At 45.6% G+C, this 21,849-nt stretch overlaps 1 protein-coding gene across 1 annotated transcript in view; it reads right to left on the bottom strand.

Moving 5' to 3' along the window:
* LOC105522490 (transformation/transcription domain-associated protein-like) overlaps positions 1-21,849 on the bottom strand; it is a gene marked incomplete at its 3' end in the record, with an annotated part of 51,169 nt that overhangs the window by 5,566 nt on the left and 23,754 nt on the right. The window contains exons 12-21 of the mRNA XM_011957015.1: positions 19,290-19,428; positions 17,831-17,909; positions 15,262-15,496; positions 13,817-14,180; positions 13,634-13,731; positions 12,965-13,159; positions 12,018-12,209; positions 8,398-8,506; positions 6,555-6,811; positions 2,296-2,496 (exon numbers count right to left, since the gene is read on the bottom strand). Of these exons, the coding sequence (XP_011812405.1) occupies positions 2,296-2,496; positions 6,555-6,811; positions 8,398-8,506; positions 12,018-12,209; positions 12,965-13,159; positions 13,634-13,731; positions 13,817-14,180; positions 15,262-15,496; positions 17,831-17,909; positions 19,290-19,428 (1,869 nt within the window). The remainder of the gene's footprint in view (positions 1-2,295; positions 2,497-6,554; positions 6,812-8,397; positions 8,507-12,017; positions 12,210-12,964; positions 13,160-13,633; positions 13,732-13,816; positions 14,181-15,261; positions 15,497-17,830; positions 17,910-19,289; positions 19,429-21,849) is intronic.

Below are 21,849 nucleotides of genomic sequence, written 5' to 3'. Positions count from 1 at the left end.
CAGGATGGTCTCGATCTCCTGACCTCGTGATCCGCCCGTCTCGGCCTCCCAAAGTGCTGGGATTACAGGCTTGAGCCACCGCGCCCGGCTAAACTCACTCTTTAAGAAAGAAAAAGGTTGACATTTTTTGCAGAAAGCCTACATAGCTACATGCACACATTTTTACATTTTTATTCTATTCATTCCCATGGGGTTGACTGAGATAGTGGGGAAGACACAACCACACACAAAAGTAATCTGAAGCCTTTAACAGGCAGGACATTCACTTTAACAATAATTATGTATGTATAAATCAAATAACTAATCTTTGTTAAAAATTTACCCAGGCCCTGTATGAGGAACCAGGAGAGGGTGACGACAGGGACAGAGGCCCTCCCCCTCCAGCCCCTGCCAGGCTTGGAGACACACAGTGCACACAAGCGTGACAACGGCTCCTTCCTGGATGAACTCCAGCTTGAGTGTCCGTGCTCTTCGGGGGTACTGAGAAACTGTGTGTGATCTGGTCAGTAACAGTCATAAATGGTGATACTTTCTAAAATTTATTTTTAAGAATCAATATAATCTATGAGCCAATTACCTTCCAAAAAACAATCAAGGACTGCCAAGTGCGCCAAAAGCAGAATGGTTTAATGGAAACTCACTGGCGCTTGGCTTAGCCATGCTCATCTTTCCCTTTACTTCATGGGCTCCTTCGCTATGCAGGGTGTGCTGCAGCCAGTGCCAGCAGGATGCCGTCCTGCTCAGAAAGAAAGCCTTGATGGGCACCACGGTGAGCCTCTGTAAGGGGGTCCGGACCCTTACAATCCTATCTCACACCTTTCTGCAAAACCTGATTTCTTCCAGACTTCACCTGCTTTGGGGCAAAACTACTTCTAAAGGGATTTTTTTGGGGGGTGGGGGGAGCTCTTAGTCTATACAGAGTCAAATAAAAGTCAGACACTTTAGTTTTCACTACTAATACTAAGCTTAACAAGGACACAGCTAAACAAGCAGAATTTTATCTTAAGGAAATTACCTAAGATGTGGGAAAGTACTGTAGGCACAAGGATGTTACCATTTTCAAAAGACAGAATTTTAGCCATCCAGTTTTCTTAGGAGAGTAGCATTCAATTGGAAAGCATGCGGATAAAGGTTTGGGTTAGAAGCTGAGACTGCACCTACCCTGAGGCTGGAGAGGGAACAGTGCTTCACAAGGCGGGAGTTGGGGAGGGCTGGGGAGGAGGCACAGGCTTGAGAAGTTCAGGGGACAGGCAGACTGAGATGATGACAGAAAACGACTCCAGAGTGACGCTTATCTGTACTGGCATCTCCCTCCCCAATGTTTACTCATGGACACAGAAGCCACTACATGGGCACACGTCTTCTACAGAGGTAAACACGCCCAGCGCTACGTGATTATGCAGCAGGGCAGGGTGGAGTTAGCCAGAGCAAAGGGAGGGCCTGGAGCGGTTCCAGGCCACACAATGCTGGCTGAAGATCAGAACTGCAAGAGGCTCAGGACCCCAGCAGGCAGCCAGCTTACTGAAATGCCCAACTCACGCGGATCCACTCAAAGACTACAATAATATCCTTAAAAAAATACCCAATACACAACAGCTAGATGATGTCCTGCAAAGACGTGGAAACAAGTGCTGACACCATGTGGGGAAGGGCTGGGGACAGAGTCGGGGGAAATGCCAACGTGATGATGGGACAATGTTGACACAGAACTAGAACAGGGAGCAGAAAAGTCAGCAGGGCAGAGAGGAGAGAGGGCAGGTATTCAACACGGACAGGGCAAAGGCAGCAGGCGGGACACCCCAGCAGGGTGCAGGGGTACTGTCATCTTTTTACACAGTAAAAACGAGGGTCTCTAAAGGGTCTGAGACCCAGGAACTGTCAGCAGTGGGATGAGAGCCAGGAATGAGACAGTGAGAGTTGCGCTTTGATAGAGAACGGGAGAACGCGAGGCACTGCATGTGGCTGCGAAGAGAGAGACGCATGGACTCTACTCAGGTTCTCAGTAAGCCTGCTAGGCATCAGAATGGACGCAGTTCACGGCGGGATGGGCTGGCATCTCCTCCTAGTCACCAGGAGAGAGGGCTGCTCCAGGGTCCCAAGTTCTCAGGTGACACTCCTCCACTGGCCTCCTGGCGTTAAGAAAGCCCCTGTGCCAACCAGGCTGATCACCTGATACATATGGTTCTACTCAGAGATTGCCTAAGGCACAGGTCTAATTAACATTTCACATAGACTGAAGCAGTATCTTCATAAGGCTTAAAACGAAACAACATTGTCACAGAGTTCCAAGCTTACCTTCTCCATGGGGAGCTGGAGGGAGGCTTTGCAGTCGGAAAACTCCACAGTGATGCTGGGGCCCTGAACCTCAGTCACAACGTAGTGCAGCTTCTGCGACTCCTTCAGCATCTTCCTGTTACTGCCACCAAACTTTCCGAGCACACGGTAGGCCACGTGGGAGATGCTGTCAGCAGGGTTGCGTAAGGTGCGCCACAGAGCCTGAAAATCAGCGTGCTTTCATTAAGGTCCTCTTAAGGTAATGCCTTCACGAGGTTCAGATCAAAACTCAAAGGGAGGCCAAGGCGTAGTGGCTCATGCCTATAATCCCAGCACTTTGGGAGGCTGAGGCGGGTGGATCACCTGAGGTCAGGAGTTCGAGACCAGCCTGGCCAACAGGGCAAAACCCTGTCTCCACTAAACACACAAAAATTAGCCGGGCATGGTGGCAGGCAGTTGTAATCCCAGCTACTTGGGAGACTGAGGTAGGACAATCACTTGAACCCAGGAGGTGGAGGTTGCAGTGAGTTAAGATCATGCCATTGCACTCCAGCCTGGGCAACAGAGGGAGACTCCATGTCAAAAAACACTCTCAAAGTGACAAAACACTGCTTGGTGACAATCCTTCCTCCCAGCTCTGTTATCCAAACACACTGCTCTCCCTTCTTTGGGGAAACCAATGTTATTAGTCTTGCATGTTCTTCCAAGGAAGTTTTATGTCTTTATAAAGAGAGTACATGTGTAAACATAAATGTTCATCCATGCTCTTGGAATATAAATAGCAGCATATTTTAAGGGCTGCAGAGCTCCAAAGCAAGAAAACTAAGCAGTATCTTGTTTAGGCACACGCTGCTCAGGCCTGTAATCCCAGCTTTGGGAGGCTGAGAGGGACAGATCACCTGAAGTCAGTAGCTCGAGACCAGCCTGACCAACATGGAGAAACCCCATCTACTGAAATACAAAATTAGCTGGGTGTGGTGCAACATGCCTGTAATCCCAGATACTGGGGAGGCTGAGGCAGGATAATCGCTTGAACCCGGGAGGCGGAGGTTTTGGTGAGCCAAGATTGCGCCACTGCACTCCAACCTGGGCACCAAGAACAAAACTCCATCTCAAAAAAAAAAAAAAAAAAGGGTGGGGAGGAGCATGCAGGGGGATGCGACTTAGTAGTGAGGTTCCGGTTGTGGGTAGGATGGCAACTTCTCAGGTTTATTAAGTCTATTTATTAGGCTTTATAACTTACAAACATGACATAAATTGTCTCATACACTTCAAATCTTACATTGGAAAGGGTGGCAAAGGAAAAACACCGATCACAAAGGCACCTGCATGACAGGACTACGGAGAAGAAGTTAATGTGGACTCTGCATTTAAGAAACATCCACACTCAACTGTCACAAAAAACTCTGTAAATTTCCCCCCAATTTTTGTGTGAATTATCGGAGGTCCTAAAAATTACTACAGGTCACTGTGTAAGTCTATTTTTTTTTTTTTTTTGGAGATAGAGTCTTGCTCTGTCAACCAGGCTGGAGTGCAGTGGTGCAATCTCGGCTCATTGCAACCACTACCTCCCAGGTCCAAGCAAGCAATCCTCCCACCTCAGCCTCCTGAGCAGCGAAGATTACAGGCATGCACCACCATGCCCAGCTAACTTTTTTTAGTGCAGACAGGATTTCACCTCGTTGGCCAGGCTGGTCTTGAACTCCTGACCTCAAGTGATCCATCTGCCTCAGCCTCCCGAAGTGCTGGGATTACAGGGGTGAGCCACCACACCCGGTCATAAGTCTATTTTCTTAAATCACCTTCCGTTTAACAATGCCATATATTCATGTCTAGCGATGCTCAACATAAAATCTTGGAACTTTTCCCTAAACCAAGCAAAATTCCAATTTCTCTTACGTTCCTGTAGATTCAAACAGGCTTCTTAGTAATTGTCACAAAGGTGGGGTCTAAGACCTCTTGCCTCATCTACCCTCCATCTGGCCCACTCAACCCTTGGGTGTCCTCAGGAGGGGGCAGCCCTGGGAACAAGAATGCCCTCCTGCTGTGCTCGCATGGTCTTAGCTGGTTGATAGGACTGGGAGAGGCTGACCCTGTGCCGTCCATCTGGAGGCCTGTGGTGGTTCCTGTGGCCTTGACCCTGTGTGTGTCTCTCTTGGGCCATCTGCCTCACGGATGGTGAGAAGACCTAAGAACCGCCTCCTCCTCCTCTCCCACAAGCTGCTCATGCACCCTGGGTCAGGCACAGGGTGTGTCTTGTAGAACCAACCCTACTGTTCTAAAGTCAGGCTCTCATCAATCCCCCAGTGACCAGCAGGGACTCTGACCCACGCCCTATGCCATCTTTTTTTTTTTTTTTTTTTTTAAACAGGGTCTTGTTCTGTCACTCAGGTTGGAGTACAGTGGTTCAATCATGGCTCACTATAGCCTCAACCTCCTGAGTTCAACTGATTCTCCCACCTCAAACCCGTGAGTGGCTGGGACTACAGGCATGCACCACTATACCCAGCTAATTTTTTGTATTTTTAGTAGAGATGAGATTTCACCATGTTGCCCAGGCTGATCTGGAACTCCTGGGCTCAAGCAATGCTCCTGCCTCAGCCTCCCAAATTGCTGGGATTACAGGTATGAGTCATCATGCCCGGCCCCTATGCCATCTTCTTCCAGCCTAGATGAAGCTCAAGATCTAAATCTCAGGACAGTGAGGGAAAATCTCCCAACCTCAAACTTAGTCCTAGCCGCAGTCTCCAATCTAATTTGTCCAGAGACTCCTAGGAGTAACTGAGCCTCCATCATCTAAAGTTCATACTCTCACTCCTATCTGGGGCCAAATACCTGCTACTACAGGGGCAGATGCTTTGAGACACACACCCTAACCCTCCAACAATTACCAACCAGATCACAAATCAGTAACAAGAGCAAAATATGTAGGAAAAACTAACTTTAACATATCAACTTTTCTTCTTTTTCTTTTTTTTTTTTTTTGAGACGGTTCAAGCGATTCTCCTGCTCAGCCTCCCAAGTAGCTGGGATTACAGGGGCTTGCCACCAGGCCCAGCTAATTTTTGTATTTTTAGTAGAGACGGGGTTTCCCCATGTTGGCCAGGCTGGTCTCGACCTCCAGGACTCAAGTGATCTGCCTGCCTCAGCCTCCCAAAGTGCTGGAATAACAGGCATGAGCCACTGTGCCTGGCCAACAATATGAACTTTAATAAACAAATATACAAGTGTCTTCAAAACAGCCTCCTTTATTATCTACTTCTTCTTCCCTCTGGGTAGGGTGGAGCAAACACCTGTATTTTTCCTTTAGAGTAAATATCCCTTTACTATGCAACTGAAGATCTTTTCTAGATAGAGAGGTTCTCACTGGAAGCAATAGTGGCCATATAGTAACCATAACACCTGCCTTCATCAGTCATCAACTTATTAAGAATATAACCCTCTCCAGGCACGGTGGCTCACGGCTGTAATCCCAGCACTTCGGGAGGCTGAGGCGGGCAGATCATGAGGTCAGGAGTTTCAAACCAGCCTGGCCAATATGGTGAAACCCCAACTCTACTCAAAATACAAAAATTAGCCGGGCGTGGTGGTGCGCGTCTGTAGTCCCAGTTACTCAGGAGGCTGAGGCAGAACTGCTTGAACCTGGGAGGCGATGGTTGTAGTGAGCTGAGATCGCACCACTGCACTCCAACCTGGGAGACAGAGCAAGACTCTATCTCAAAAAAAAAAAAGAATATAACCCTTGTGAAAGCTCTCTGAAAAACTGGCAATGCTGCAAAATAATGTCCATTCAGTACCAACAGTATTTCTTTACACAATTCCTTTTTCTTTTTCTTTTGATAGGGTCTAACTTTGTTACCCAGGCTGGAGTGCAGCAGTGTGATCATGCCTCGCAGCAGTCTCGACCTCCCTGGGCTCAGGTGATCCCCCTGCCTCAGCCCTAAGTAGCTAGGATTACAGGTGTGGGCCACCATGCTTGGCTAATTTTTGTATTTTTTGCAGAGATGGGTTTTCACCATGTTGCCCAGGTCGGTCTCTAACTCCTGGGTTCGAGCGATCCACCATCCTCAGCTTCCCAAAAGTGCTGGGATTACAGTCAGGAGACACCGTGCCTAGCCTTCTTTACATATTTCAATCCACCAGAAGACTCACGAAGATGAAGTAAGCAGAGAGCTGCACCAGTCCATCTTGCAGAGAGCCCACTCTTGAGTACAGAGAGCATAATGACAGCCCACTGCTTCCGGGGAAGCAGCCAGCTAACACCCTCACTAAAATCTTACCTGCATGAGCTCTGCGCGCACCGGCTGGATGTGGTCATAGAGGAAGTCGGGCTGCAGGTTGTCCACACACAGCTCCAGTGTCCTGAGGCCTTGGCTGACCAATGTCTGAGAGCCATTGAGTGCAGACACCAAGGGATCCATAAGCATGGGCAGGTACGGCAAGAGCGAGCTCAGCCGCACGGGGACAGTGAGACACAGCTCCACAAAGAGGTCCTTCATGTGCTGCTTGTGCAGGCCACTCTGAAGCATGTTCAGCCCTAGGAAACGAGGTGCAGCCGTCAGAGAGGAAGACGCTCCCCAGACTCAGGCCTAGGTGAAACACACAAAAGAACTGCCCCTCCTTCTCTCGTGCACACCAGCACGACTGCAAGGAGACCTCTGTGCCTTTTGAATCCATCCTGTAACATCTGTCCCATAATCGCACTCATGACCCCTTCTGAGTGGCAACAGCAGGCCGTATGTAACTGTTATAAATTATAGTTTAAATTATAATCATAGTACTATATCCTTTTAATATCATAAATTATTTTTTCATTATGTTGTACTATCAGACTTCCAGTAAACCACAGCTGAGGTCTATTCTCTAAACAGTTTTTAAAACTAATTTTTGTGTATTATAAATGGCGAGGAGCCTCTTTCTGATAAAGTCCACCTCCCCACCACTCACGAGGACAGTTAAGGCTTTACTGACCCCGTTCCTGGGACAGTGCCACTGGGGTTTCAACATGGTGAAAACCCATCTCTACTGAGAAAGAGAAAGGCATGTGGCAGTGGACCCGAGAAAAGGCACGTCCTGTGCAGCACAAGTAGGCAGGATGAAGGACGAGAACTCAGGGAGAAGAGGAGCCATCAGGGATGGCCTCACGGGGCAGCAGAACCAGGTCCCAAACCCAAAGGATGAGGAGGATGGAGGAGGGCAAGGGGCTGAGTTCCCAGCACAGGGTCAGCTTGAATGAGACTGGGAGGGAGGAACACTCTTGCGGACAGCTGAGAGCCCAGGAGGAAATCAGACTATGCAAACAGGCGCTCAGGCAGGGATCCACCGAAGACAGGGTTAAATCCAGACATGGCGACAGGTTATGGGCCCCTCTCATGGCAGATTCATCGCCATTTCAGTCAACAGTAAAGGATGTCCCTGCTGCCTCCTGGGTAGCCTATGTCACTTCTCTAAGGAAGTTAAGGAAATACACAAGAAGGGTCAATCCCTTGCCAAGAGCTCACCTTACCAAGAAGTGTAATGAATTCCTGGGACAGTGTTTCCAATCAGCACACACCCCATAAGCATTCAATGAACCCAGATCCCTGTTAACTACGTACCTTGAGAGAATTCCTAATTATACAGGAATTAGAGGATTCTAGCTATACAAATAAGAAGCTAAATGAAAATATAAACTAACTGTAAGTCAGCTTCGTCACCTGCTTTTTCTTTTTTTGTTCTGATTCTCTTTCAATCAAGGGATCTCTGATCTTGCTAAACCACTAGAAATCACGTTCTAGACTTGCTTACCAAACACTACGAAAATGCAACCAAGCCCTAGGCAGGACAACTAAAACCTAAATCCCACTCAGTGCTGAGGAGGGAGGGGAAGGGCCCATCCCTGAAGGCAGCACCCTTCAAAGTCCCAGTGGGGGACCGGGGGGGAAGGGAGGCAGTGGATGTGCCACATCCCATCCCACCAACCACGACTCTCACCAGTTACAGAGGATGAAACCCAGCAATCAGATGGCTAGACACATGACTAAATGACACACAAGACTAAAAGGCAACCAAAGTCACTGCTCTGACCTTGCAGCAGGTTTGGAAGGAGAGGCAAGAACTCCTGATACAAGAGATCGTGGCTACCTCCACCAATAGAGCGAAACAGCGCCCGTAGCAGCAAGAAGTAGTTGTAGGGTTCCTTGGCAGTCTGTGCGAGCTCCATAGAGCTGTTCACAATCTTGTGCAAGTGAGGCTGCAGGGTGAAGAAGATGCAGATTAGTGGCATCTAAATGAGAAGGGTCTATACCCTCCAGACTCTTAAAGTGTCACTGCAATCCAACAGCAATGGAAGGCAATTCTGAAGTGTTTTCTTCAAAGGAAAAAAAACAAATAAGCACATTCCAATCTTTACTTAACTCAAAATAATTTATCTTAAAGTATATGTTGGTATCTGTAACAAATGAAATGCAAAAAGTAACCTACAGGGGCCAGGCAAGGTGGCTCCAGCCTGCAATCCCAGCACTCTGGGAGGCCAAGGCAGGCGGATTACCTGAGGTCAGGAGTACAAGATCAGCCTGGCCAACATGGTGAAACCCTACAAAAAAAAATTTTGTATTTTTTCTACTAAAAATACAAAATTAGCCAGGTGTGGTGGCACACGTCTGTAATCCCAGCTACTAGGGAGGCTGAGGCAAGAGAATCACTTGAGCCCAGGAGGAGGAGGTTGCAGTGAGCCGAGATGGTGTCATCACACTCCAGCCTGGGCAACAAGAGTGAAACTCTTGTCTCAAAAAAAAAAAAAAAAAAAGTAACCTACAGGAACTGAAATTGTACTACCAATCAAATAAGATGTATACAAAGTGTAAAAAAACCTCAGAAGACATTGAAGATTACAGTGTTTTGGAAGACTTAATTGGAGAATATTTTTGTATAAATCTTTCTTTTAAAAAGCTACTCTACTACATCATACTAGCTTTAATCAAAATTTTAAACCACATTAACTTTTTATTTTGTCAAATCCTGGTTTTGACATGTCACATGCTAAGTTTAACATGAACATTTTTTGCCTGTGTACTTAAGTAACTATAAATTCTTGGTACAGTCACTGATATGGTTCCAAATTTATTATGGTATATGGCAGAATAGATTTATTTTACAAAACTACATGTATTATTCTGGACAAAAGGTTCTATGAACATTGTTTTTTGAATACTTTTCTTAAACATTCCAACATTCTTTTTCTTTTTTTTTGAGACAGAGTCTCACTCTGTCTCCCAGGCTGGAGTACAGTCAGTGGCACAATCTCGGCTTACTGCAACCTCCGTCTCCCAGGTTCAAGCAATTCTCCTGTCTCAGCCTCCTGAGTAGCTGGGGTTACAGCATGAGCCACCATGACCGGCCATATTCCAACATTCGATTTGTCCCAGTAGGTTTTATTCTGGGCTTTTTTGTTGTTGTTCTGCATAGTCATATCTAATGCTGGCAAAAAATGACTTTTTTGAGGATAATGAATTATGTGGACACAGGTTATAATTAAATATTTTATATCTTTAAATTTAAAAATAAGTATTTTCCCTTTTTTTTTGGAGACAGGATCTCACTCTGTCACCCAAGCTGAAGTGCACTGCAGCCTCAACCTCCCAGCTCATTCAAATGATCCTCTCTCTTCGGCTTCTTGAGTAGCTGGGACTCTAAGTGCACACCACCACATCTAGCTAATTTTTTTTAAACTAATTTTGTAGAGATAGGGTCTCACTATGCTTCCCAGGCTGGTCTTGAACTCTTGGGCTCAAGAAATCCTCCTGCCTCAGCTTCCCAAAGTGCTAGGATTATAAGATTATAGGTGTGAGCTACCACGCCTGACCAGTACTCTCCTTCTATATTAACACAAAAGTTAAGGTTGTTGATAATTACTGTAGAACTGTGAAAAGAAAACAAGGAAAGTGCCGTGTGAAAGCACAGGTTACTGGAACTCTGTGTCACCATCTGTGCAAATACTCCAAATGAACAGATCTTATTTATATCTTCAAATTTTCCGTTGAGAAAGCACCTCTTTTGACATATTTAATTTTCTATAGAAATTAAGATATTTTGCCACAAGAGGGAGTGCATTTTTATAAGGTTTTTATTGTGCCACCTGCTGCTTTTAGTGATATAACTATGGATAGGTTTTACCCATTTGCTAGACTCAAATAACAGAGGAGATCCAATTACACAAGATTATTCATCTATAAAAATGTGTGATGAGACATCTCTAAGACGTTTTTAATAAAGAAGCACAGACTAATCAGAATTTATTTAAAGGCGAAAAAGAAAGAAATAGTCCTGAAAAGTGTCATTTACATACTGCCAAGACCGTTAATACAGAGAAAACACAAAACCTGAGTGAAGGCCAGGCACAGTGGCTCACACCTGTAATCCCGGCACTTTGAGAGGACAAGGCAGGCAGATCATCTGAGGTCAGGAGTTTGAGACCAGCCTAGCCAACAGGTGAAACTCCATCTCTACTAAAAATACAAAAATTAGCCAAATGTGGTGGTATGCACCTAGAATCCCGGTTACTGGGGAAGCTAAGGCAGGAGAATTGCTGGGCCCAGGAGGCAGAGGTTGCAGTGAGCCAAGATCGCTCCACTGTACTCCAGCCTGGGTGACAGACTCAAAAAAAACCAAAAAACCAAAAACAAAACCTGAGTGAAGTGGACAACTGCTGATGTAACTGTAACTGCAGAACCAGTTCAAACTGGTTCCGCTTCGCCTGAGTTGATTTCAGTTGCAACAGACCCCAAGGCTGCAAGTCGCAAGCATGTGCAGGTGAACCAGGCATGTAGGATTAGTGACCCTGGGGCCGGCTGGAAGGCCAAGTTAACCACAGATGGAACCCAAGTACCTGGACCAAGCAACAACAACCAAATTAAGAAGCAACGGGAGCCCTGTTTTGTTGCAATAGGAACTTAAGAGCAAAAGGCCCAGCACTACCTCACTGCAGAGCTCAATCAAATCATGCCTCACTGCATTTTTCCGTCTCCCTCACTGTTACACTTCCTATAAAACCCACCCTGAGACCCCAGCTTTGGGAGAATGAGGTCTCCTGTCTCCTTGTCAATCGACCTTGCAATAAAGATGCTTTTTTTTTTTTTTTTTCCTGAAAAGCTGGTACCATCATATTGGCTTCAATGTGCATCTGGGAGTGAGACCATTGCTTGGTAACATAATCGGAACCGTCACACCATATTTGAGAGGTAGGTGAAGACATTTTTTCCTTCTAATAAGTTCATTTGCATCAATGAAATGTTTAAAAATAAGAACCATCTGTTCCTATTTTATTTCTGTAACCCCAAAAAGAAATTAGGTTTAAAAAAGAAAATCAGTGGTGTCAATACTAATAACACCACACTTGCTTGCCATAAGAGTTTTGGATTTTTCATTTTAAGTTACCAGACAAATTAGTTACTGCTTAGAAATACACAGAATGTTTTTCACACTTGGCCCTTATTTGTTGCAAATATTTACTATTTCAAAGAGCACTTTATAAATATAGAGAGTCACTACAATTTCTGTTTAAAAGTGAAAATAAGAATTAAAAAAAAACAAGCCAGGCACACTCACACTGGTGACTGCCTGTAGTCCCAAAAACTGAGGAGACTAAGGCAGGTAGATTGCTTGAGTTCAGAAGGCTGATCAGCCTGCGCAACACAGTGAGACCGTCTCTAACAACAATAACAAAACCCTGAACAGAAGCACTACTTAGATTAAATGGACTTTACCTTCAGCATTTGTTCATTTTCAGCCGCAAAGAGGGAGACAGAGCCAAAGACCAGCTTAAATAGCTTGAGGTACAGGTTGGAGAGCTCCACGTTGGAGCCCATTTCTGGCAGGCGATCAAGGAGGTATTCCACCAGAATCGTAGCAAACAGAGCAGAGGTAGTAGGATTTGCCAAGAAGGAATTGGCAACAATCTGTCAAAACAAGAAACACATGTGAAAAATTAATCCCTTCCCCAAAGCAGCTTTAAGACTAAGTAGTGAGCTTTCCAAAAACATAAAACCAAGCCTGTATCACACACTCCAAGAAATTTAATTATCTACCAAAGGAAAAAAATGAAATGGGTTTACTGAGCACAGAGCAGGGCAGTTCACTTCAATGATGTAATCTGTTATTTCATCCTCATCATCAAATACCAAGGACTACATTTAACATTTTTTTTTTTTTGAGACTTTGAGAAAGGGGTCTCTGTCACCCACGCTGAAGTGCAGTGATGTGATCTCAGCTCACTGCAGCCTCAACCCCCTGGGCTCAAACAATCCTCCTGCCGCAACCTCCCGAGTAACTAAGACTACAGGTGTGCGCCACCACACCCAGCTAATTTTTGTATTTTTTGTAGAGACAGATTTCACCACTGTTGCCCAGGCTGATCTCAAACTCCTGGGCTCAAGCTATCCTCAGCCTCCTAAAGTGCTGGGATTACAGGCATAAGCCATCGCAACTGGCCTATGCATTTATTTCTACTAATGAAAGGAACTGACCCAAAGCATTTGAATCTTTCAAAAATTGTTTCAAGACATTATGGCCTAATATTTCTTTAAATTTCATGCTATAAGCACATCTTTGGCTACACTATTTTTAAAATCCTTGAAATAAATGAAAAAGTATTGAAGACATAAAGAATTGTAAAGTTAATGTTCAAACAATGTTAAAAAAAGGAGTTTTATACCTGAAGAGCATAATTTTTTGAGATTCTCTCCACCATATAAGGGACCGTAGTTTGGAAGATTTCTTTGAACGTTAAGGGGTTCATCATTGTGAACACGCCAGCGAAGTGCTCCAACACCTCCTTCTCCTCTTTCATTCTCACAGTCTGGCAGTTGGCCACGCGGATGTATGTCTGTCCATTTCCTGCTATCTGGACCTAATACGGGGAAAAAAGCCACCCACCGCATTAAAACTGAACCTCTCTGAATATGTTCCATTACATAACCAGATCAGCTGCACACTTAAAATAGAGCACTTAAATTAGATAACAAATGTCCCCCTCCAAAACCTTTTAAATTCTCCTTTCTCACCTTAATTTTGGCAAAGAATTAAAAAAAAAAAAAAAAAACCTCTAGGTGTTCAGACCATGAAAAAAATTAGTAAACTTAAGTCTTATATTTCTATTGCATTCCGTTTACACCATCTGCCCCACAAAATGCACACAGACTCTTATAAATAAGAATTCCCGCATAAACCCAGTGCTATGTTGTGGAACAAAGCATATCTGGGTATACAAATACTGTGGACCATCCAAATACTAATAGCTCTCACTGCCACCCCATCACTAGCACCTCTAATACTAAGAGGTACTTTCCATATGTGAAAGCCTGGCTGGAGGGCACTTCCTTACCTGATAAATATCTAAAGCTTGCATTGCATATTTCACAAGTTTGATGTAAATCTGTGTCTCTTTGGGTTGTAACTGCTTGTTGGGAATGAACTGAGCTTCTGGAAAAAAGAAAGTATATTAACTCGAATAAAACTCGCTCTATGAAAAGTATTGTTTGTCTACATAAGTGAAGAGCAGAATTACCACCAGGCGCTTTGCACGATGTTATGCCCCACGTGATTGTCTTGACACCACACACCAAGGTTTTGACCAAGCTTCGACAATCTGTGACTTGGAATGTCTGCTTGTCTTCCTTGTCCTTTTCTCCTTGCTTCTCAAAGGGAGGCACGGGGGCTGGGGTCACAGGGGTGGCAGGTGGAGGTGGGGGCGGGGGTGGAGCTGGGGCAGGGACAGGGGCTGGGGAGGGAGCAGGGCCAGGAGCTGCAGGGGCAGTGGGCACCCCGGGCAGAGCTGCTTCCACGGCTCCAAGTTCTGACTGAGGCTTGCACTTCTTAAAAATGGCAGAGAGCTGGTACCGAGCAATGGTGTGGAATTTGAGAACGAAAACCTAACGGGCAGAGAAATTCAAGGGGGAGGACAGAATTATTTCTCTTCAACAGGCCAAATACCGCTCAGACCACAGTGAAACAAGATGGGACTGATGCGAGCTGCTGAAGTCATGCTGCTTTTCTATGAGGCTGGCACCAAAGGAATTGCGGCTTGTGCCATTACATTAACTGAAACACAGTTACTTTTGTACCAACCCAACAAAACTGGTGGAAGGCTGGTAACATCTGGACACCTCCTTTGTGCCAGGTGTAAAGAAAAAGAAAAGTGCTGGTTTACTCCCAACACCATCTCCGTTTTGCATGTGCAGAGTATGGCTCAGGAAGGCTGAGTGACTGGCCTGACAGGCATGGCCTGGATTTCACCCAGGACTACAGGCCTCATCCCACCAGGGCACCGCCACCACCCCCGGGGCTCAGGAATCACATCCCTCATACTCTGAGTGTCTCCCCAGAGATGTCCACAGCCAGTCTAGCACTTGGGTACTATGCCCCCAGAAAAATAACTCTCCTAATTACTTGCCAGGAAGTGTGCTAAGAGCTTTCAAGCGCTGCCTGATTTAACTCCACAGCGATCCTATAAGGCAGATATCGCCACCTCAGGGGAAAAGATGAAAAAACTGATGCACAGAAGTGAAGCACCTGGGGAGCCTGGGTCTGAACCTAGGTGGTCTAACTCCTGGGATCGAGCCTAGCAATCGAGCCGCCCCTACAGCACTGGTTCAAGTTTAGCCACAAGTCGGGCATGGTGGCTCACGCCTGTAATCCCAGCACTTTGGGAGGCTGAGGCAGGAGGATCACTTGAGGCCAGGAGCTCAAGACCAGCCTGGCCAACATGGGAAAACCGTGTCTCTACCAAAACACAAAATGTTAGTTGGGCGTGATGGCGCATGCCTATAATCCTAGCTACTTGGGAGGCTGAGGTATGAGAATCACTTGAACCCAGGAGGCAGAGGTTGCTGTGAGCTGAGATCACGCCGCTGCACTCCAGCAAGGCTCTGTCTCAAAAAAAAAAAAAAAAAAAGGTTTAGCCACAAACAGGATAGACTACAGGATGGATGATACTCTCAGAAGAGCTGGTACCTCTAGCATCCGCATCAGGACGTCTCTCCCATTGCCGCTCTCCTGCTCGCTCTTGGAACGGATGCAGTCCACCAGGTTCAGCAGGAGCTTGCAGGACATGGTCTGGATGCTGCTGGGCAGGGACTCATCGTCGATGTTCTTGGCGAAGAGCTGGACGGCGAGGGAGAGGTCGCTGAGGGGCAGGTGCTGGCGGACATGGTGCACGAGGTCAGCCAGTGTGCTGTAGGCGAGGGGCCTGCGGGCAGAGACCTCCGCTAGTGCTCATTCCCACGTGGCCATGCCTGCTGCAGCAGGCCACCAGGGACATCACCATCTGCCCCAGGAACACCACCACTGGGACGACACAGTTACATGGCCCGTTTTCCCCACATTACTCTCTCCCAGATACATGACGGAAGAGGGCTCAAGTTTTGTACTGATACCTCCATCTTTACCTTCCAAGCTAAAAGGTTAACTTTGTGCATGCCATAAAGTTGCTAACAGATGCTGGCACATACAGCTAACCCGAGGAAGAATATTACCAGCTTGATCATGCACTGAATGGGCTTTGTTGCTCAAAAATAAATAGGACAGGTCAATCGATCTTTATATATGATGACCACTTTACAGAACACAATAAGAATTTTCAGGCTATGAGTTTTTCCCCCCACTAAACACATGGACACCTGCCATGTGCCAGATCCTGGGCTAGATGCCAGGGACATCTCAGTGACCCGAGCCCCTGCCCTCAGGAAGCTTACTTACAGCAGAGAAACACACAAGAAATAAGCTACACAAGTTAATAAGTGCTGGGGGAGATGCAAAAAGGATACATGAGAAAGATAAGAGGGGGGAGCTATTCTTAAACAGGGTACCAGGACGGTTCCTTTGAGGTGGCATCTTAAAGACAAAGAGAGGCCATAAGGTAAAAATCCAGGGAAATTTCCAAATGGAAGAAACAGGAAAGATAAAGGCCCAGAGGTGGTAACTGCCTGAAGTAGCCAAGAAGCTATAGGGGCCAGTGTGGCTGCAGCACACCAGGGAGGGCAGCTGTAGGGGCCAGCATGGCTGCAGCAGATCAGGGAGGGGAGCTGTATGGGGTGCTGCAGCAGGCTGGGGAGGGGAGCTGCAGGAGCCAGTGTGGCTGCAGCAAGTCAGAGAGGAAGGACCAACACAAGATGTAGAACAGGTGGACAGAGCCAAATCACACCGAGACTCAAATGCTATGGTCAAGAGTTTGGGTTTTGTCTAAGAACAACAGAAAGCTACTGGAGGGCTTCGAGCAAGAGTAACATAATCTAACATCCAATTCTAGGCAGGTTCAACCCCAAGTTACAAAAAATGTCTATTTTATAGCAACATTGTCTACAGAAAACAGTGAGAAAACTGTATCATATTCAAAGGATCCTAAACATTTTTCAAAAGATCCATCATACCTTCCTTACTGGAAGCAAAATATGACAAATATTGATCCATTTTATAATGTAAAGATGATTAAATGTTAATTTTATGCTTTAGAAATAGTAACCATTATCACTTTTTTTTTTTTGAGACACAGTTTCGCTCTTATTGCCCAGGCTGGATTGCAATGGCGTGACCTCGGCTCACCACAACCTCCACCTCCTGGGTTCAAGCAATTCCCCTGCCTCAGCCTCCCGATTAGCTGGGATTACAGGCATGCTCCACCACACCCGGCTAATTTTGTATTTTTAGTAGAGACGGGGTTTCTTCATGTTGGTCAGGCTGGTCTCAAACTCCCGACCTCAGGTGATCCGCCCACCTCGGGCTCCCAAGGTGCTGGGATTATAGGCGTGAGCCACTGTGCCTGGACACAACTACTTTTTTTTTTTTTTTTTTAAGTGTAAGAAACAAAGATTATACGGACATACATTAAGACATTAGCAACATTACTCCATCTCCCTGTGCAGGACCAAAAGGTTTTCTTCCCTTCTATCTTCCAGGTAGGTTATCACACAAAAAAAATTTTTTAACGAAAAAAGATGCATTATACAAAAAGCAAAAAATAATAAAGTCAGATAAAGTTTTACCTAAAATTTAAATCAAGATGATTACTCTGATTTCTTCCTTTAAGCTAAAGAACAAAAAGTAATCTAAGGGCTTTCCAAAAATCCTGCAATTCTTGGCTGGGCACAGTGGCTCACACCTGTAATCCCAGCACTTGGAGGCTGAGGCAGGCAGATCACCTGAGGTCGGGAGTTTAAGACCAGCCTGGCCAACATGGTGAAACCCCATCTCTACTAAAACTACAAAAATTAGCCAGGTGTGGTGGTAGGCACCTGTAATCCCAGCTACTCGGGCAGCTGAGGCAGGGAGAATTGCTTGAACCCAGGAGGCAAAGGTTGCAGTGAGTCGAGTTTGCACCCCTACACTCCAGGCTAGGTGACAGAGTGAGACTGAGCCTCAAAATAAATAAATAAATAAAACAAAAACAAAAATCCTGCAGTCGTAAACCTAACAGGTGTGTCAAGGCCCAACAGCCTGTGTTCACTGAAACACTTGTAACATGAAGTGCCAGTAACTGATGTTCCTGGCATTTAACCAATCAGATATTACTGGTTTAATCTCGTACCTTAGAGTCTCTCGGGCAGTATATCCTGAGCCAATTAGTATGGACTCATCAAACAGCTTGTCCATGCAAGGAATGAACTCTAGAAGACAAACATTCATTGCACAAATCACTAACAAAACCAATTACACATTAAATTACTTTATAGTGCTTTCAAAAAGTAGCTAGCCTGCAGTCTGATATGCAACCCAGGCCTGAAAAGGGACAGAGAGGAGACCAGAAAGGCACAAATGCTATTTCAGTCTAACACAGCAGCTCTACTAGGCCACACCAGCCACCTGCTGTCAAAGATGCAGTCAGGGTCATGTTCAGGGTCAGAGATCAAATTAAGAATAAATCAGCTTGGTGTCCCCAGGCAGAGATTTCACCTCTGGCACTTAACCGTGGGCACATCCCACCGTCCTTAAACATTGCCACCACCCTCCCAACCAGTTTGGAGAAGAGAACGGGATCTCTTAAATGCTCCTTTACTACCCTGAAGCATACTGAGAAGACCTAAGAATGTTTCTCTATATAAATCACAAAGGTCCAGGCGTTTTTACAATGTTCTCACAGGTATGAGTCCCAGGTTACGGTTCCTGATTCCCTGAATGATGCTCACCAGAATCCCCGCCGGGGTTCCTCTCTTGCTCTATTCCTGCAGGTGGAACCACCCCTAAACTTACTCTCTGCGCCCTTGCAGGCCTGAACCTAACCAGGGTTCTATAGAAACAGCCAGTCACCACTCAGGGACAATTCAGGCTTCTGAGGATATGCAGATGGGGCAGCAACAGCATGTCCACACTTGCCCTGGGGAGCTCTATTAATACAATGATCCCAAATAATGTTCAGGTTCTGGAATAAGCCTGACACAAAGCCAGCTGCAGTAAGTCAAATAAAGTACACTTTCCACCAGCTCATAGCTATTGAGGGTCCCAGCACTTTGGAAGGCTGAGGAGGGCACATCACTTGAGGTCAGGAGTTCGAGACCAGTCTGGTCAACACAGTGAAATCCCCTCTACTAAAAATAAAACAACCAGGCATGGTGGTGGGTGCCTGTAATTCCAGCTACTTGGGAGGCTGAGACATGAGAACCGCGCCTGACTGAGATCTGATGGTTTTAAAAACGGGAGTTTCCCTGCACAAGCTCTCTCTCCTTGCCTGCCACCATCCACTAAGGTGTGACTTGCTCCTCCTTGCTTTCTGCCATGACTGTGAGGCCTCCCCAGCCATGTGGAACTATAAGTCCATTAAACCTTTTTTTGGTAAATGCCCAGTCTCGGGTATGTCTTTATCAGCAGCGTGGAAACAGACTAATACAGGGAGGCAGAGAAGGAGAGAAAAGAGGGGAAAGAACAAACCCTAGACAGCAATGAAGGAAGCAGGGATACATGGAAACCTCGCAACACAACTATGGAACGTCAGCCGAGTCCCCAAAGACGGCTGTAGCATCGGCATTCAAGACAAGACAGGTCAGACGTACGGTTTCTCAGCTCTGTGGTGAGGATGTGTTTGGCAGCAATCAGAAGCTCCTTTCTGAGGTGTGCAGTCTCTGCTGGACAATTTGAAAGTAACTGGAGCATTCCTTTCACCATCTGCTGAGAATACTTAGTCACCAACTCCTGTAAGAACAGAGTGAGCCAACACAGTTACACGGATAGGAGAGTGTTAAGAAAAATTAAAATGTTATTAGCTTCTTAAAAATTCAGTAAGACCTTTGGGAGGCCGAGGTGGGTGGGTCGCATGAGGTCAGGAGTTCGAGACCAGTCTGGCCAACGTGGTGAAACCCCATCTTTACTAAAAATACAAAAATTAGCGGGGTGTGGTGGCGCACGCCTGTAATCCCAGCTACTTGGAAGGCTGAGGCACAAAAATCGCTTGAACCTGGGAGGAGAAGGTTGCAGTGAGCCAAGATGACGCCACTGCACTCCAGCCTGGGCGAAAGAGTGAGACTCTCGTCTCCAAAAAAAAAAAAAATTAAGACTAAGCTTGACTCAAGTGACCCTCATAAAGTAGCAGGCCTACTTACGCAGCAATATCCAAGAAGTTTTAATGGTATGTGTGTGCATGTATACAATGCCATACGGGAAGGAGGTATAGCCACAGAGCAGTTTCTTTTACATGGTGAGACTGTGGATGCCTTCTTTGTACTTCTCTGTATTTTCCCAGCTTTCAACAGTGAACATGTATTACTTTCACTGTTGAACAGAAAGACAATTAAGTACTGAAAGATTTTTATTTTTTAGAGATGAGGTCTCCCCGTGTTGTTCAGGCTTAAGTGTGGTGGTGTGATCAAGGCTCACTGCAGCCTCGACTTCCTGGGCTCACGCCATCCTCCCACCTCAGTAGCTGGGACTAAGGGTGCATACCACTATGCCTGACTAATTTTCTTTTTTTTTTTTCTTTTTTTTTTTAGAGATGGGGTCTCGCTATGTTGCCCAGGCTGGCCTCCAACCCATGGGCTCAAGCAATCCTCCCACCTTGGCCTCTCAGACTGCTGGAATTATACGCATGAGCCACCATGCCAGGCTTGTAAGATTTTTCAAAAGTAATTGCTTGTTTACTCAGTCATCCCAGTAATGTAGGTTGTAAACAACAGTGGAGCCAACTTGAGCCAACTCAGAACAGCTCTAATCACAGTCTTCTTTTGGGGTGTCAGCAGAAGGCCACTCACCAAGATAACGCAAGCTGACTAACATGTCAAGGGGTACCTAATTTAGACTTTTTACACCAAATGTTCCATTTTCGTCATGTAAGCTATCATTATCTAGTTATATACATTAAAATTAAGGGGGAAAAGGTTACAAATGCTTTCAAAAGTAGTTTTTATTCTAAACAATTCAGCACCTGTTTTAATTTTTTTCTGAAATAAAAGCCTTACAAAAAGCATAAATTACAATCCAATTCCATTGATATATATGAGTACTGAATTTATTCCATACTATAGAACAATCATGTAAGAATTCTTTTCAAAAACACTAACAGGAGATAAAGTATTTTTTCCTTCAAGTTCTTATGATTTAAATAAGAACACAACTATGCACGAAAAAAATGAAACAAAAATCCACCATACAGGCTCCTCAGAAAAGCACCCAGAATTTCATTAGTTTTACTGATAATGCTCCACCACACAGGCTCCTTAAAAAAGCACCCAAAACTTCTTTATCAGTTTTATTGATAATGCCTTTTAAATTCCAATCTCTCTCACACCTAGCTGCCACAACACACAACTTTCAACAGCAGCAAAAGTCAATGAACCAAATAGGTTCATACAAAAATCTGCATGTAAATGTGTATAGTTGCTTTATTAATAATGGCCAAAAATGAAACAGGCAAATCCATAAGGACAGAAAGTACATTCGTGGTTGCCAAGAGCATGTAGTCAGGGAAGGCTGCTGATGAGAGAGGGTTTCTTTTTGGGGTGATGACATTATTCTAAAATTGGATGGTGGTAATGGTACATATCTGTGGCTAAACTAAAAACTACTTAATTGTACACTTAAAGAGGTGGAATTTTATGATACATAAACTACATCTCAATAAAGCTGGTTTTAGGCCTGGCTCACGCCTATAATCCTAGCACCTTGGGAGGCTAAGGTGGGCAGATCACTTGAGGTCAGGGGTTCGAGACCAGCCTGGGCAACATGGCCAAACCTCACCTCTACAAAAAATACAAAAATTAGCCAGGCGTGGTAGTGCATGCCTGTAATCACAGCTACTCCAGTGGCTGAGGCACAAGAATAGTTTGAACCAGTGAGGCAGAGGCTGCAGTGACCTGAGATTGTGCCACTGCACTCCAGCCTGGGCAACAGAATGAGACTCTGTCTCAAAAAATAGTAAGTAAGGCTGGGCACGGTGGCTCAAGCCTGTAACCCCAGCACTTTGGGAGGCCGAGACGGACGGATCATGTGGTCAGGAGATCCAGACCATCCTGGCTAACACGGTGAAACCCCGTCTCTACTATAAAATACAAAAAACTAGCCGGGCGAGGTGGCGGGCGCCTGTAGTCCCAGCTACTCGGGAGGCTGAGGCAGGAGAATGGC

This window comes from Colobus angolensis, unplaced genomic scaffold, assembly GCF_000951035.1.
Source record: "Colobus angolensis palliatus isolate OR3802 unplaced genomic scaffold, Cang.pa_1.0 Scaffold43, whole genome shotgun sequence".
Taxonomy (NCBI): Eukaryota; Metazoa; Chordata; class Mammalia; order Primates; family Cercopithecidae; genus Colobus; species Colobus angolensis.
This window is presented reverse-complemented; position numbering and strand designations above follow the sequence as displayed.